A 15,362-nucleotide genomic window follows, 5' to 3' on the forward strand; every position below is an offset into this window, starting at 1 on the left:
TTTTACTTTAACGTTAAGTATCAATGTCGAACAATAATGACAAAAACATCAACGATCCTTACTTATGGTACACATAAAAATGAACCTACACTTCTACAGTGATAAGTTGTAAATTATAATATAGCAATATTATACTTGTATAGTAATAACGACTTATTATTATAACATTATTATACAATTAACTAAGTAATTATATACAAACAAAAATTTAATAGCTTTACGTCGTCTTAGATAGTATAATTAGAAATATAAAAACATAAGTATGGCCTATTCAAATTATGGTCCATTTCGAAAAATATGTAATATCGAACCGTATACTCGTGTGACCACTGAACACACTTAAAACACATTTATTTGTCGTTGTTATCTAAAGGTTTCTTTTTTGACATATTAATTATTATTACTATTATTGGTCATTGGACGTCGATAATAGTGCGTGGTCGTTGCAATTATAGTTCAGTATTAGAGACAATGTCAAACACCGTCACCTCTATTGCTAATCGATTTAAATATTCGAACTTTAACCGAGGACATTTTAAAAACTATTTTACAATAATAAATATAAGCTTAACCCATTGAACCATTCAAATATAGATGGATTTTATTAAATTTTACACTGTTAAAGTACCGAAGTCCAAAAAAATTATCAACTGCCAATAATTTAAAATATAAACATACTAATAATAATATAGATATGTATCTAATATCTAATATCTAAACAAAGAATTTTAGTTTTGTCTATATATTAGTTTTAAGCCAAGTTGAAAATTAAAAATATTATTTATTAACATTTAACTATGATCTTTAATTTTGAATCAAATAGTATATAATATATTATATCATATACGTATGTTATAATTTATAAACCAATATATTTAATACAAAACCAATCAAGTTTACGGTATAATCAAATTTTCCAATGACGAATAGACAAATATTTAAATTTAAAAACAACTTTGAGTATTAAAATTATGTTAAATTAAAAAAATTACAGATTAAAAATATTATTAAAATACTTGGGTCATAAAAATATGTATTTGTATGATGCCAAATCATCAATTAACAAAGTTTTTTAAATTTAATATCGTATTTTTGTAAGTTAGACCTACTAGGGAAATTTTTTTATGTATTAATAATTTTATTAATTATTAGATATTAAAATGATTGTTTTAAGTGTGTATGTTATGTATAGGTTATAAATCATGATGATAACTCATCGATACAATATCAAGTTACATAGTAAATTATTAACATTATAAATGACAAAAGTATCATGGTTTCTCATAAAAATGTAATATTTAACAATTTTAATTGAAAATATTTTGTAATATATGATTAATTTAATACCATAAACCAAATTAATACGTAGTGAGATTGGAAATACTTCCAAAACAAAAGTCAATGTCTCTAATACCTAAGATATCTATTAAAATTAAAAAATGTAAACTTTAACACAACCTTTAAGTATTCTAAGTGTTAAACTACAATATTTTTGCAATATTGGTAATATTATTGTCAATTTACAATTTGTTATGAAAGATATACTATAACGATACTAATTATTATCATACACGCTTGATTATATAAGGCACTTTAACATCAATTATGCTTGACGCGTTAAATGCGATGTACAAACATTTAGAAAATAAAATAGACTATCTAAAGTAGGACACACAAATTTTGATCAAACATAGCATACCAATTTTAATAACATTTAAAAAGTGCAAACATCAAACTCAATGTCAAATCAATAAAGTAATATTATTTAAGATATAAATAATTTATTTCTAATTTTTTTTTTTATATATAATTTTATGTAATTATTAATTTTATTTCTTATCTAAGTTAGTTTGATATCTTTTAAGTTCGTTGAACTTTTTAAACGTTAAAAAGCTTAAAAATAGTCAAATTAAATATAAATCACAGATGTATTATAACATTATACACTAAACTAACAGTTTAATAGAAGTACCTATTCAATTATTGCAACCAACGACAATAAAAGGATGTTACATTTTAAATAAATATTATACTAAATCTGAACATAACTGAACAGTTTAATGGTAAAAGTTGTCGATGTCGAAGTAATAATTATTATATAAATTATAATTATTAAAATTCGAAGTATCCTCATCCTAGCTTCTGGACTGAAATTCTCCGAAAAGCGAACTCGATTAACAAAATAAAAGAAATCAATAATAATTTTTAGAATTCAAATAAACGGTTTTTTGTAACACAAAACACTTTGGTATCAATATTCCTCGATAGTTATCTTAATAGTTTTATTACAATTCCAAGTTTTAAACATATTTTTATCGGTGAGTGCCGATAATGCCTGATGCAATATTAATACATTTTGATGTAAATAATGTTGTTCACTGTAACTAAATATGTACCTAATAATATTAAGCTATACAATATTAAATTAATATTCAAATTAATAAATGAACTGTAATGGACTTGTTATTTGTTTGTAAACTCCAGACAGTACTTTGTTAGATACATGGTAGGTAAATAGGTACCTTATACCGCCACTAATACTTCGATTACAATTTGTGTCAGCTGCGATAAAAAAACGACTGTACCTACACATTTTACTATTTTAATGATATCTAATTCAAAATATCGTGTAAAGAAATGAGAGTATTATATTTTTTCTATAATACAATTGTCAATAACTTTATATTATGGTTTTTATCGTAGTATAACATTTTACGCACACTGCTTAATCATATTAGATACTTATTTATCTCAGAGTCTTACATTTTTGTTTATTAGAAACTCAACAATAATATAGTACTAAAAATTGTTGACTTTTTTTAAGAAAAATGTTTAATCTTTGATACATTAATTATTATAGTGAAATGTCCCAACGTAAATTTACATAAATATTTCAATGATATTAAGAATTCAATACGGTAGTGTATCGAAATAATATTTCCATGGCTATAGGTTAAAACTAATAAATCTTATAAACTAATTTGTAGCTCGTTCAATCGCGTTTTATACTTTTTACGTAAATTATATATTTTTTTTCATTTAAGTTATAAAATATAATTAATTCGTTGATAAACATGATTTTTCTTTTAACTTTATAATTTTAAACTCAAATGATATTAATTGTTTCTTTATATTATATAAAATACTATATTATGCATTATACATAATACTATAGGTATATACTATTATAACTACAACTTTAAACGAGATTTATGCACACTTTTTGAATTAATAGTTAATACACCAAGTTATATAATATATCTATATTTTTATAATATTGTATACACATTTTAATTTATGAAATCATTTATAATGAATTAAAACAAAATTCTTTAGTTATAATACAAACGTATTTAAATATTAAATAGTTTCACACTTAACTATATTTACCCATTTTTATTTAATAATTTCAAATTTCAAACTGATTTAGTAAATGGTACAAAACATTTCAACAAAAAAATAATTTAAATGTTTTCTCTTAGATTTTTGTTATTTTTAAATACAAATATAAAAACTAATTTACTAATTAAAATGTTTTTTATCTAACCGTTATTTTGTTACAATAAGCTAGGTAATGTCACCTATTTACACGGTCTAGTTAAAACAGTTGAATGATGTTTTAAATTATATGGCTTGATTTAAATAAAATCCTTTATATTTAAAACAATATTATAATGACGGTAATCACGTTTATTCGTGAATATTACAAATCAAACAAAATATATTATTCATTAATAGTAAATAGCACAATCTGCATTTATTTTTCAGAACTTCAGTATTGTTTGTAAGCATATCGTTCATAGTGCTTATGGTCATATCATTGGCATGGCTTGTATTCTACTACATACAAAGGTTCCGATATATACACGCTAAAGACCAACTTTCGGTAAGTTATATCACTAAAATAAAATACAAATATCTAATATTTAAATATTTTATAAACCTCATTTAAAATACTAACTTTTTGAGTTCGACAAACTTATTGAAAAGGTTATGTTAAATTTGTGCATTTGGGTATATTGAATCAATGATAAATCAACTAATTTCAACTATTCTGAACGGACTGAACGAAATAAAAACACTTGAACTTTTCTTAGTTTGTTTTACACTTTGAATCTTTTTATTATGCTTAGTGAGACAGCCTAGTGAATAATAATAACTATAGATTTGATTTTCAATCGATATATAATTAAAAACTTATTAGATAACAGTTAAGATTAAAGTTGAAACTTTTAGAGAACTGTTTTTTATACCATCTATACAAATACAATTGTCTAGAGAAAAAAAAATGAACGAAAGAACCATAATTGCATGAATAATATATTAATCGTTTCATTTAGAGTCTAAAAAATTGAGTTATGACTTATAATATTATTCAATGAGAAATAATTATTATCGATGTTATTCGCCGAGGAGAAAATTTTTTCCAAACCAAAACAAACATTGTGCAATATGACGTGTATAACTGGTAGGCGTAGATTTAAATGTATGCATATTATAGTGATGTATGTATTACTGCATGAGAGTAAAAATAAAAATAATGTCGAGTGTTTACGAAGACGAAACAAACCTATGTGCCGAGAAATGAGGAAGTGAAAGTGGAAGTACATTAAATGCTTATTATAGCCAATCGACCAATATATATATTATTATGATTATGAATGCGTTGTACAGAAGATCCGCGTGAGAATACAAGTACACCATAAAACAACTATAAAACAAGTAACAACTCTATAGGTAAATACGACGATATTTTAAAGTTTATACACTTTATTGTTGACAAAATTACAACAATCGTTATTTATTCAATAAATATTTGACCTGATCTATAATTTATTATGGTCTACTTTTATTGTACTTTAGGTACGATGATAAACTATAACCAAAAATACGCACTTATATCATTAATATTCAAATATTTACTATGTACTTCAAACGTGCTACTGAACTATAAAATCTATAATAGCATCCTCTAATAATAAAATACCTTTGTTTGTGTTTTGGTTTCTAGCGACGATTATGTAACGCGGCGAAAAAAGCGTTATCCAAGATACCTACCAAGCACATCAAAATGGATGACAAGGTAAAATTACGTAAAATCACGTCAACTATTTACCCGTACTATTGGCTAAAATCGTATTAGCTCATATATTTATTTAACCAATACATTCTTGGAATGAATTATGTAAATAATTTCTATATTTTGTCAATAAAACTAATATTTACGTATCATTAGACAACCTGGGAAATGTATCTACATTTCTATATAACATAATAAATAATAATATATTATGTGGGGGTATACACCGTATACGTTTATTTATAAACTAGGCAAATATGCTGGTAAAACGTTAAAATAATATAAAATAGACTAAGTGCAATGAAAATCTATAAAAAAAATTACGAAAACATGAGCAAGAGAAGAACAAAATAATTAGATATCATTATTTTGATTATTGAGCTGTTAATTAATAACGGTTATTGCTAACTACTACATTTTAAATTATAAAATCTTTAATTTAAAAACCTAACAACCAATAAATTTATTCAACTTCACTAATAAATAATAACAATAACATTTTTAAATATTTGTTGAAAATATTAATCGTTATGGAGCGTCATAATACTTTAAGACTATTCATCTAAATTTGATTTACAACATAATTTTACATGTACATTATAATATAAGATATATACGGTAATAAAATAGTTAACAAACTATAAACACGAAGTAAAGATACATAGTTGCGAAAATCCATTTAAAGTACACCATAAAAGTACCTACCTATATAATTTTCTAAAACGTCAACAAATATCTTACCTGCTTATATAAGGCGTCTAATTAAATTGTTATGTTGCTCTTTAATGAATTAGTTGAATGATAGTTAAATAATAGATTCATAAAAAAAACCCTGATGTACTGTACCTAACATTTTAAGACTCATTAAAAATAACTTTTAAAAATGTATTACACTATATTAGATATGCTGCAATCGTGGTGCATCATCGGTTAACCTTTTGTGAGCCGTCTTTTGTACGTGCAATTTAAAAATGGCATACAACTAATTAAAGCCAAAACGGCGATTAAATCATGAAATGTGTAACTGAAATAACAACATATCGTCGACATGAAAAAAAAATTATATTATTGAATTATTTATCGTTTTACAGGAGATTGTCGGTGATGGCGACTGTTGTGCAGTGTGCATTGAACCATATAGACCGTCCGAGGTAGTTCGGATATTACCATGCCGACACGAATTCCACAAAAGCTGTGTAGATCCTTGGCTATTAGAGCACCGAACTTGCCCAATGTGCAAAATGGACATACTCAAGCACTACGGGTTTTTGGTAAGTACCTAAATAAATTCGCATTACTGTACATATTTAAAATTTCAACTAAAACTACAGTATACCCTGATCTTCTCTCTTGGCTAAGCCACTGTCTTAGAGTACAGCCAGTATAGGTATAGTCATAGTTTGTGATATATAATTAATTATATCGTACCTAAGTATACCTATATAGGTACGTATTATAGCGATGAGCGGTTATTATAGCTTACTAATCTCGGCATAAGTCAAATAGCCCTGAGTATAATTATTATTTGAACAGCAATAATTCATTATTGTTCAAAAACGTTAAATTCAATTACTACAAAGTGTATAAAATTATTAACTATAATGTACCTATCTAGCTATTTACAACACGTGTGTCTGAAATTAGAGTCCACTCCCATGCAACCGATTCCATAAATAATATACTCATTAAAATTGCAGTGATCACTTGACAATATGCGTTAAAAGATTTATTTTTCGTTATGTGCAACAATATTTCTACACACTCTATTATTTGAAATTGTTCATGTGCATAACATGATCAAGGATAATTTTTCATTGCGTATGCTACCCAAATATTATATTATATTGTATATTAGGGTTTGCTTATAATATAACCATTTATATAATCACTTGAATATAATATTTGTACCTACCTATTATCATTAGTATTTGAATATATAGTATTGAATTCTAAGATATAAAACAATATATTATGACTTGCAAAGCACCGGGTTCAATCCTTAACTAAAATTAAGCAAAAACGAATATATTTTTGTCACTTTTACAATTTTACACCTAACGGTTGTTCGATTTCATATCGAACGCCACTCTATAAAACTTTCGAAACAATACTTCAACACGGAGATTAATACAAAAAATGTATGGTTTTCACACGAATACAGGATCTATACATATCGATGTCACGTTTATATTGTTTTTATAACCATACGCTGCAGTATAATGTACATAATTCATAAATAATAGCTATAATACGTACTATGTAATATATTTATACATAGGTATTTATAAATTATTGACACTAGGTTGGTATATCTATAATATGTATAATGTATATGCACAATATATTTTTATATAATGATATGCATTATTATATATATATATATATATATACATGATTTTCTAGTGCACTATATTATAAAATCAATAACCATGCGTGACGATTTCTATATATTGATCAAACCCATAATTTTTGCATAGTCTTCATTTATGATCACTTCTACATAATATATACAAAACATTAAACTGAAAAGAAATACGAATTATGTATTTTCCTTTTTAGAGTAAAACAATGTGATCAAATATTAACGATAACCGTGAATTTAATGGGTTAGAAAAGTGCAATTTTATAATATTAAAACAAGTTTCAAATCAGTGTTATTTAATAAACGGTTACAACACGCAGCCATCAACATCATTTGTCTTGTATTAGTACTGGCGATCATTATTACCGTAAATTTTCAAAAAAAAAGACATCGTTCAAATCCGTAAAGTTTCCCAAAATCAAAAATTATCTTACCTATATACTAAATTATTTTTGCGACGTAATAAATTTTTCATTTTTAACTGTCAATCAAATATGTGCAGTTTTGAATTATCGACCTACTAAATTATCCTTTTTAACAATAGAAAAAATGCGTACAATATTGAACGGTTTAAAATGTATAGTTATGAATAGTAAGTGTGCGGTTTTGAACGACGCCCCTGTCGTAGGATAATAATGAGAATGGGTGTACACTGTACCTACATGATTCCCTCGCATGTTTAATTTAATCTATACTGCACAAATACATTATTAAATACAATTATGTTACATGAAATTACCCAATATTCTAAAAGATGAGTTCATTATTTTCTTTGTATAACATAACGTACAAAAATATAAATAATTTTAAATTCATTTACGTCATTATTATTGTAATTATTATGCCCATTAATACGTTACTACCAAGTTTTGATTCTCGAATAACACCGCAAGCTGTTATAATATTCAATAACGGTTGCACATTATAATATTATTAATCGTTATAAAAGATAATAATATAATCTTATAAAATTGCAGTGATAAGATAATATTAAAATATATAATACAAATATGATTATTTTTATTATACATTATTGAGGATGTTGACTATAAACATAATAATCTGAGATAACTTTGAAATATTCCCTAAATATAATACTACGATAACAAGTAAACACACCGATAAAAAAATATATCAAAATAATGAACATTAATTATATTAAATAAGGTAAGAATATGAAAGACTTGGATTGATTACTAATTAAGCATATTAATATTTAAATTTTAAAGTAATCTCTTTCACTAAAGTTTAAATTTCGCGGAGAAACATCAACTCTAGCAATTTCTTTATGATAACATGGTATTCAGAATTACAGAAATATATTATATGGTTGTAATTTTTATATTTTTGAAGTATATTTTATAGATAACGATTATTAATAAAATTAAATTTATGATAGCTATAATATGATGTTTTAAACGTCGTTAGAACTTACTGATACCTTTACTCATAAAACAAATTGTACGAGTTATAATTTTAACAATATATTGAATATAATATATTATAGTAATAAATATTGATTAATAAATAATATGATACGACAAAATTAGTAACCTTGTGATGTACTCGTATGACGTATTTATTATTTTATTATTAAGTTTTCAGACTTTAACTACAAATTATATTTTTAAAAACATCTAAAAATCAAAGTCATAATATAGTTTTGACAAATTACACCGTAATTTAAACGTAAAAATTGACATAATAATAAAAGCCTTTGTGGTTTGATACATAGGATAAACCGTGAATTATTACTATAATACTATGTATACATTTATTGAGAACTACGTATACCTACTAGTAAGCTAATTTGACGAAAAATAAACCTGTACCTACTTGCTAAAATATTTTTAATATTTTTCAAAAATTATCTGTAGTTTTATCGTATATTTATGAAAACAACACAGTTATTTAAGATTACCTCTAAACTGATATTTAATATAGACAAAATTTTTCAATCATATAAAACATTTGGTCCTTTATTTTATGATTGTCTATAATTGTTTATTCAAAATAAAAGAAACTCGCTTATCGATCATTAAAAAACATGTGTATAAAAAATAATACCTAAAATTAAAAATAATATTTAAACTTATTACGTATAACTTTTTTAGACAAAATCTAAAAAAATGTTATTATTATTATTTTCAATCGTCTGGATGTTAAACAATACCGATCACTACTTATATTATCTTGATTAAGTTTAAAGAAACATAGATTAGTACTACTTTTTAATGTATAAAAACAAAATCATAGCAAAAAACATTTATTGTATGAACTAAGTACACATATCACGATTTTATCGAAACTATTTCATGAATATCCCAATTCTATGATATAAAAATGTAATATATAAACGGCCTATTTTTAGCTACTTTAATAAATTAATATCAACCATGACAATAATGTTTCAACAAAATCCGTATATTTATGATGCAGTTCACTGGCAAAAATCGAATTTATGTACACGTGTATTATTCTGTACAAATTATATTATGCGAATGAGGTGTTACGCATTTACGCATGTAGAGATCGAAGGAAAACAAGTCGCAACCGTTAAAGTGAAGGTTGATTTTGTTGTGTTGACGATTCCTTTCATCGGCACAAATAACATCATATTATTCGAATAATCTTCTATGAACCTTGGCATTCATAATAATATAATAATATACATTGTGCATGTACCTATGTAGCTATATTATGTATAATGTGCCATGTGCGATAGGGAATGAAATATTATAGCAATTTCGGTCCATAACTGTAGAAAACGATGGCAAATACATGATGAGTGATGACAAATGGCTTTAATGTAATTGTAAACTAATCATCATAGACTTGGAATAAAAATTAAAAACGCTGATCGTGATCGTGGTTTATGCATTTAACGCGGTTGAAAATATATTCTACCTAAGTAGGTATATAAGCAGGGTACAACATACCTACGTCATAAAATGTACAAAAAAATAAAATATAATATTCTATTCTATATTCTTAATTAGTAGTGACGTTGATCAATGATCAATGATATAAAGTCAGTACGAGTAGAAATTCAGAAATGCGCTTATACATTATACCTAATAATATATATTAAATTTAGGACATGTATATTATTATATACGCTCGTGCGTGAAAGTTTTCAATATAAAAACACGATAACTCACTTTGAAGATTTTGTACGAAAATTATTTTATCGTTATGATCATAATAGCTGGTTTCTTTTTTTTACTAACTGATATGAATTCATTAATTGTATTATCGATTTCATATAATTAAACTATATTCACTATTATGCAGTCCATATAATATTATATATAATGTAATAGTATAATACGCCCAAATTATCTGTAAATCATATATCTATTCACTATTCCACGAAAAATATTTTTTTATAAAGTCACATAGTATTATGAATGTTTTTTCAACAAATTGAGGACAAAAAAAAGTATTGTTTAACATAATATTTTGTGTATTAAGTTTCACGAAACCCCTTTTTTTATCTTAAAACTTTTTGACACATAAAAAATTCTCTATATGTTATACGATAATAGTTACTATGACACCAAGGCTTTTTTTTCAATTATCCACTAAAATGAAAAAATAATAAATCGAGCTTTGCTTAATTCTATTTTCTGATTACAATAATTGTTAATAGTCTAACAATTTATCATTATTTACAAAATTTTAAATGATAATATTTAATGATATTTTTCGATTTAAAAAGTGGATTTTTATTTCTTCAATAATTCTGAAACATATATATTATATATATATATATATATATATACACAATATAGGTACATACACCTTTATAAAATACTATAATAGTACTTAATAAAATAATGTGCATATACCAAACAACCCGTACTTAGTATTATCTATTTATTATAAAGCTACGTGACTGTATTTTAAATCTATTAAAATAATTGCTATTAAACATTTTTGAAGGATTTTACTTGGATAGTCGTGCAAGACAGTAAATATTACGGTCATTGTATGGTAGGTACAATGCATTATATACACACATAATATATAATATACAGACTCAGTATGTAGACTTATAACATATTTATTTAATAAAAGCTCTTTATAGTTTATAGGTACCACCTACCAACTAAGCAATTTAAACTGAAGTTATAAATTATGAAGTATCTAGTATTAGCCCAAAAAAATAGTAAATAATAATGTTAGAACCTTGTAATTGGGATATTTTGTTAATGTTTTTTTGTTAACGACCAATTAGGTTAATGGAATAAAGTTATTTCATCAAAAAATTATAGAATTTCTTCAGCCATAATGAATTTTTATCTTTGGTTAGTTACTCATTAATGGTTAACACGTCATACGACTATAGTAGGCATTAATGCGTATACGGGTATAAGCTATATAATAAACAATGATCAACTTATTATGACTCCGTTATTATTACAAAATTGGTATTATTTATTGTGCCACAACAAACATGCAATCATAGAACTGTTTTAAAAACGAATTAAAAAACTACTCAAATCAGTCAAAGTATAAAAAAATGTTATTTTATTTTGGATTAAAAATAATTTGTAGGACTAGATCAATATTTAGGTGAGTGCGAAAGTGCTCTAGATTTATTTTTATGTGACCATATATTTTTTCATCATGTTACCCTGTATTTATACTTGATTATTATGAGATCTATTTAGCATTATCATAATTATCGATTAAAAGTTTAGCACAGAAAAAAAATTCTTATTGATGGTAATTGCTATATAAGCCTATAACAAAAGCCAGAATGTAATTACTATTATCAAACGTAATCTATTTGATTATAGCGTACAAGTGATATAAGATATAACTGCATAATAATTATAAATGATAATCTACTATTTTATCGAATACCATCTAAGTAAATTGAATGTTTATTGTAACTATAATAAAATAACAATAATAATATAAATCATTGTTTAATCGCCATTTGCCAATAACGTGTACGGATTATATGATATTATGTTAGTACGAGTATAACAAAAAAGCGTTTCTGTTGAAAACTTCTCGATGAAACAATATTAATTATATTCTAACTGAATGATGTAGTTTTAAATAAACATTTTCGCTATTGTTCAAAAATGAAAATAGATACGAATTAGGTTCTTAACTTATTTTTTTTTAAATTTAAAATCACGATCACAATTTTTTAAACATGTATTTTAAATGTATTTTAACTTTTATTTTATTGAATATAAATCCAAACAAATTATAATTTTAAAATATTCACTAATTTCTCATTTTATTTATTAAGTTAAACCTTGAAAAGTGCAGTCTATCGATTGTTTTTATATTTTGTTTGATTAATGTGCTTCAAAATATTTAAATATAAACAGTTTAGTTATTATTTATAATATTCCCACTTATCATTGTGTTTTGTAACAGTTACTGTTGTACCTAAGGGTTTTTTTTTTTAATATGATTAAGTGGAAAGATGTCTGAATGTCTGATGCAATAATTTAGGAAATACTAATATAACTCGAAACTTCGAAAACTGGTTGTAATTTGGTAATAAATGTGTTGTTTTGGAGTTTGAACCAAGCAGCGACGTGCATAACCGAGAAGGTTAGGATAAAAATGCGTTCATCATAATAAAATAGAATGTTTAATCATATCATATACATATATAGCATTATGCAGCTATTTGCCTATTAATATTACATTATTATGTTAATCTTTATAATAACTTGTGAGTAACCTGTACACATATGTTTATACCTGCACCTTTCCGACTGCATGTATGAATCTGCACACGTTTATGTTGATTTAAATAATATAGGCGTATATCAAAAGATACTGAACAATATCGTACGGTCAATGCCCTATATTATATAATAATGCATACAAGAGTATATAGGTACCAATAAATTAAATTAAATATATATCTTCTAATATCGTTGTAGGTATCGGGTTGATATTTTAACGTATAATTTATATCAAACAACAAATTAATAACATTATAATATACGTATACATTGACTATGATATATTAATATAGATAAACCTACATATTATTATCATTATTTTATATTACGCTATGATATATATATTTTTTAAACATAGCGATAGATTGAAAATTACATAATATTATAATAGTGTGTGTGTGTGTGTGTACGTTTAGTTCACAGGCAGTCAAGAGAGTTTCCTGCACGTGGAAGTCGAAGAGGTGACCAACGATTTCGACGTTTACCAGTACGCACGTGGCCGGAGTTTCATGGACACGGCTCAAAACTCGAGAACGGTAAATATTGTGAAATCGACGTGCAAGCGGACGCGTCACGTTAAAATAATAACCTATTACCTAACGATAATAATATATTATACGTATATTCTAAATTGATATAAGACTAAAACCAAAAAAATCGAAAGAAAAAAAGAAATGTGTATACTAAAAGAATAACTGTACTAGAAATCTTACCCTCCTTTACCCCCACCCCCTCGCCAAAAAAAAAAAAAAAAAATTCAATCTCTGGGCCGAAATGACGTGTGAGTATTTGTGCGTGTGTGTGTACGCAGATACCGGACGTAGCCGCGGTGGCAGTGGCGGCTGCGACGGCGGCGGCGGTCGTGTGCGAATCGCCCGACAGTAGGTCGTCGACGCCCGACGAACTGACGCCCGCGCTGGCCCAACGCAACGACAACGGCGGCGGCGACGGCAGTGGCGACGGCCTCACAGACGCCGCCACCAACTGCACAACGGTCGCCGCCGGCACCAACCGATCGACGTCATTCGGTGAGTACGCATAGCTGAACGCGCTCGCTTTTTTTTTTTTTTTATTTATATATATATACCTTTATCACAGTGATGCTCCCATCGATTTTTCTTCAGTGTATATAGGTATATGTTCGTTAAATTCATTTATGCCCCCGACGACCCCAGAAATATTGTATACATTATGCTTTACCGGTGGTTTATATCGGAATCGGTCGGAGGGGTAGGTCGTAGAGATATAGAGGGAGGGTTACCGAGAGACGCGTCAACGATCACCGAGAGAGTACGCAAAATAGTATGAAAACCGATGTCAATATAATTTGGCAAAGTACCTTCCTTACGCGGGAAACTGCGGATTCGTTATATTATGTATTATTTCCATCAACCATATATATATATATTATATTATATTACCGCGTGTGTAAATAGTAATTTAAAATCATATCGAGTTTATACGATACGAGTAAATATAATATTGACCATCCCATTCAAACGAGATTCGAATTTTACCATCATCATTTCGGTCAAAACTCCAGACGGGATGTCTCCCGAGTTAGCGAATTCTCTTTTCCGCGAATTACTATTGAGGGTATAAATGTATAATATAGTCTGCATCGCAGTATGGACACTGCAGACTTGTATTTTTTTGACATCATTCAATGATGTTTTTACGACTTTAATATTTACATACGGGGTTTACCTATGGGAGCACCACTGCAGCTTTATGGCTTTTTAATGTTATTTTATGAATGTTGCGTTTGCTTGTGTACATGCATAATACGGGGTATCTATATAATATTCACGTTAAAGACTTTATTTTTTTCTCCTTAATATATAAATATATATGACCGTTCACGACTGTCACACAACCAATCATCTTTTATAGACGTCGCGGGGGGTGCTTCCTATATATGTATGTCTTGGATTAGGTTTTCTTTCGTCATCAACCTATTGGAGGGAGGGGGAAATCAGTTATCGTATAAAATCGGGTGCATCCACGTGCAATGTATTTTATAATAAATCATTACTTACACGATTCTTGACTGTTTTGAGGTGCAGTCCTAAATATAATATATAACATTGTATGTGTAGTGTGTGTGTGTGTGTGTGTGTGTGATGTTGTCTTTTACATAACATATGGATTTGAGTGCTTATCTGCACAATAAGCTCGGATTGCACGTGATGTCGTC

General features: G+C 26.5%; 1 protein-coding gene across 5 annotated transcripts in view; it reads left to right on the forward strand.

Annotated features, from left to right (window-relative positions):
- The window catches only part of LOC114129849 (E3 ubiquitin-protein ligase goliath), a 51,249-nt gene that overhangs the window by 27,868 nt on the left and 8,019 nt on the right, over positions 1–15,362 (forward strand). For 3 of the 5 annotated variants that reach the window (XR_007603203.1, XR_007603204.1, XM_050197437.1), the window contains exons 3-7: positions 3,769–3,886; positions 5,012–5,083; positions 6,172–6,351; positions 13,582–13,701; positions 13,977–14,193. Coding sequence is in view for 3 of the 5 variants with exons in the window: in XM_050197437.1 (XP_050053394.1) it covers positions 3,769–3,886; positions 5,012–5,083; positions 6,172–6,351; positions 13,582–13,701; positions 13,977–14,193 (707 nt within the window). In the remaining 2 variants the exon portion in view is untranslated. The remainder of the gene's footprint in view (positions 1–3,768; positions 3,887–5,011; positions 5,084–6,171; positions 6,352–13,581; positions 13,702–13,976; positions 14,194–15,362) is intronic. The other 2 variants (XM_050197438.1, XM_050197439.1) reach the window with 2 other exon arrangements.

Source organism: Aphis gossypii, chromosome 1, assembly GCF_020184175.1.
Source record: "Aphis gossypii isolate Hap1 chromosome 1, ASM2018417v2, whole genome shotgun sequence".
Lineage (NCBI taxonomy): Eukaryota > Metazoa > Arthropoda > Insecta > Hemiptera > Aphididae > Aphis > Aphis gossypii.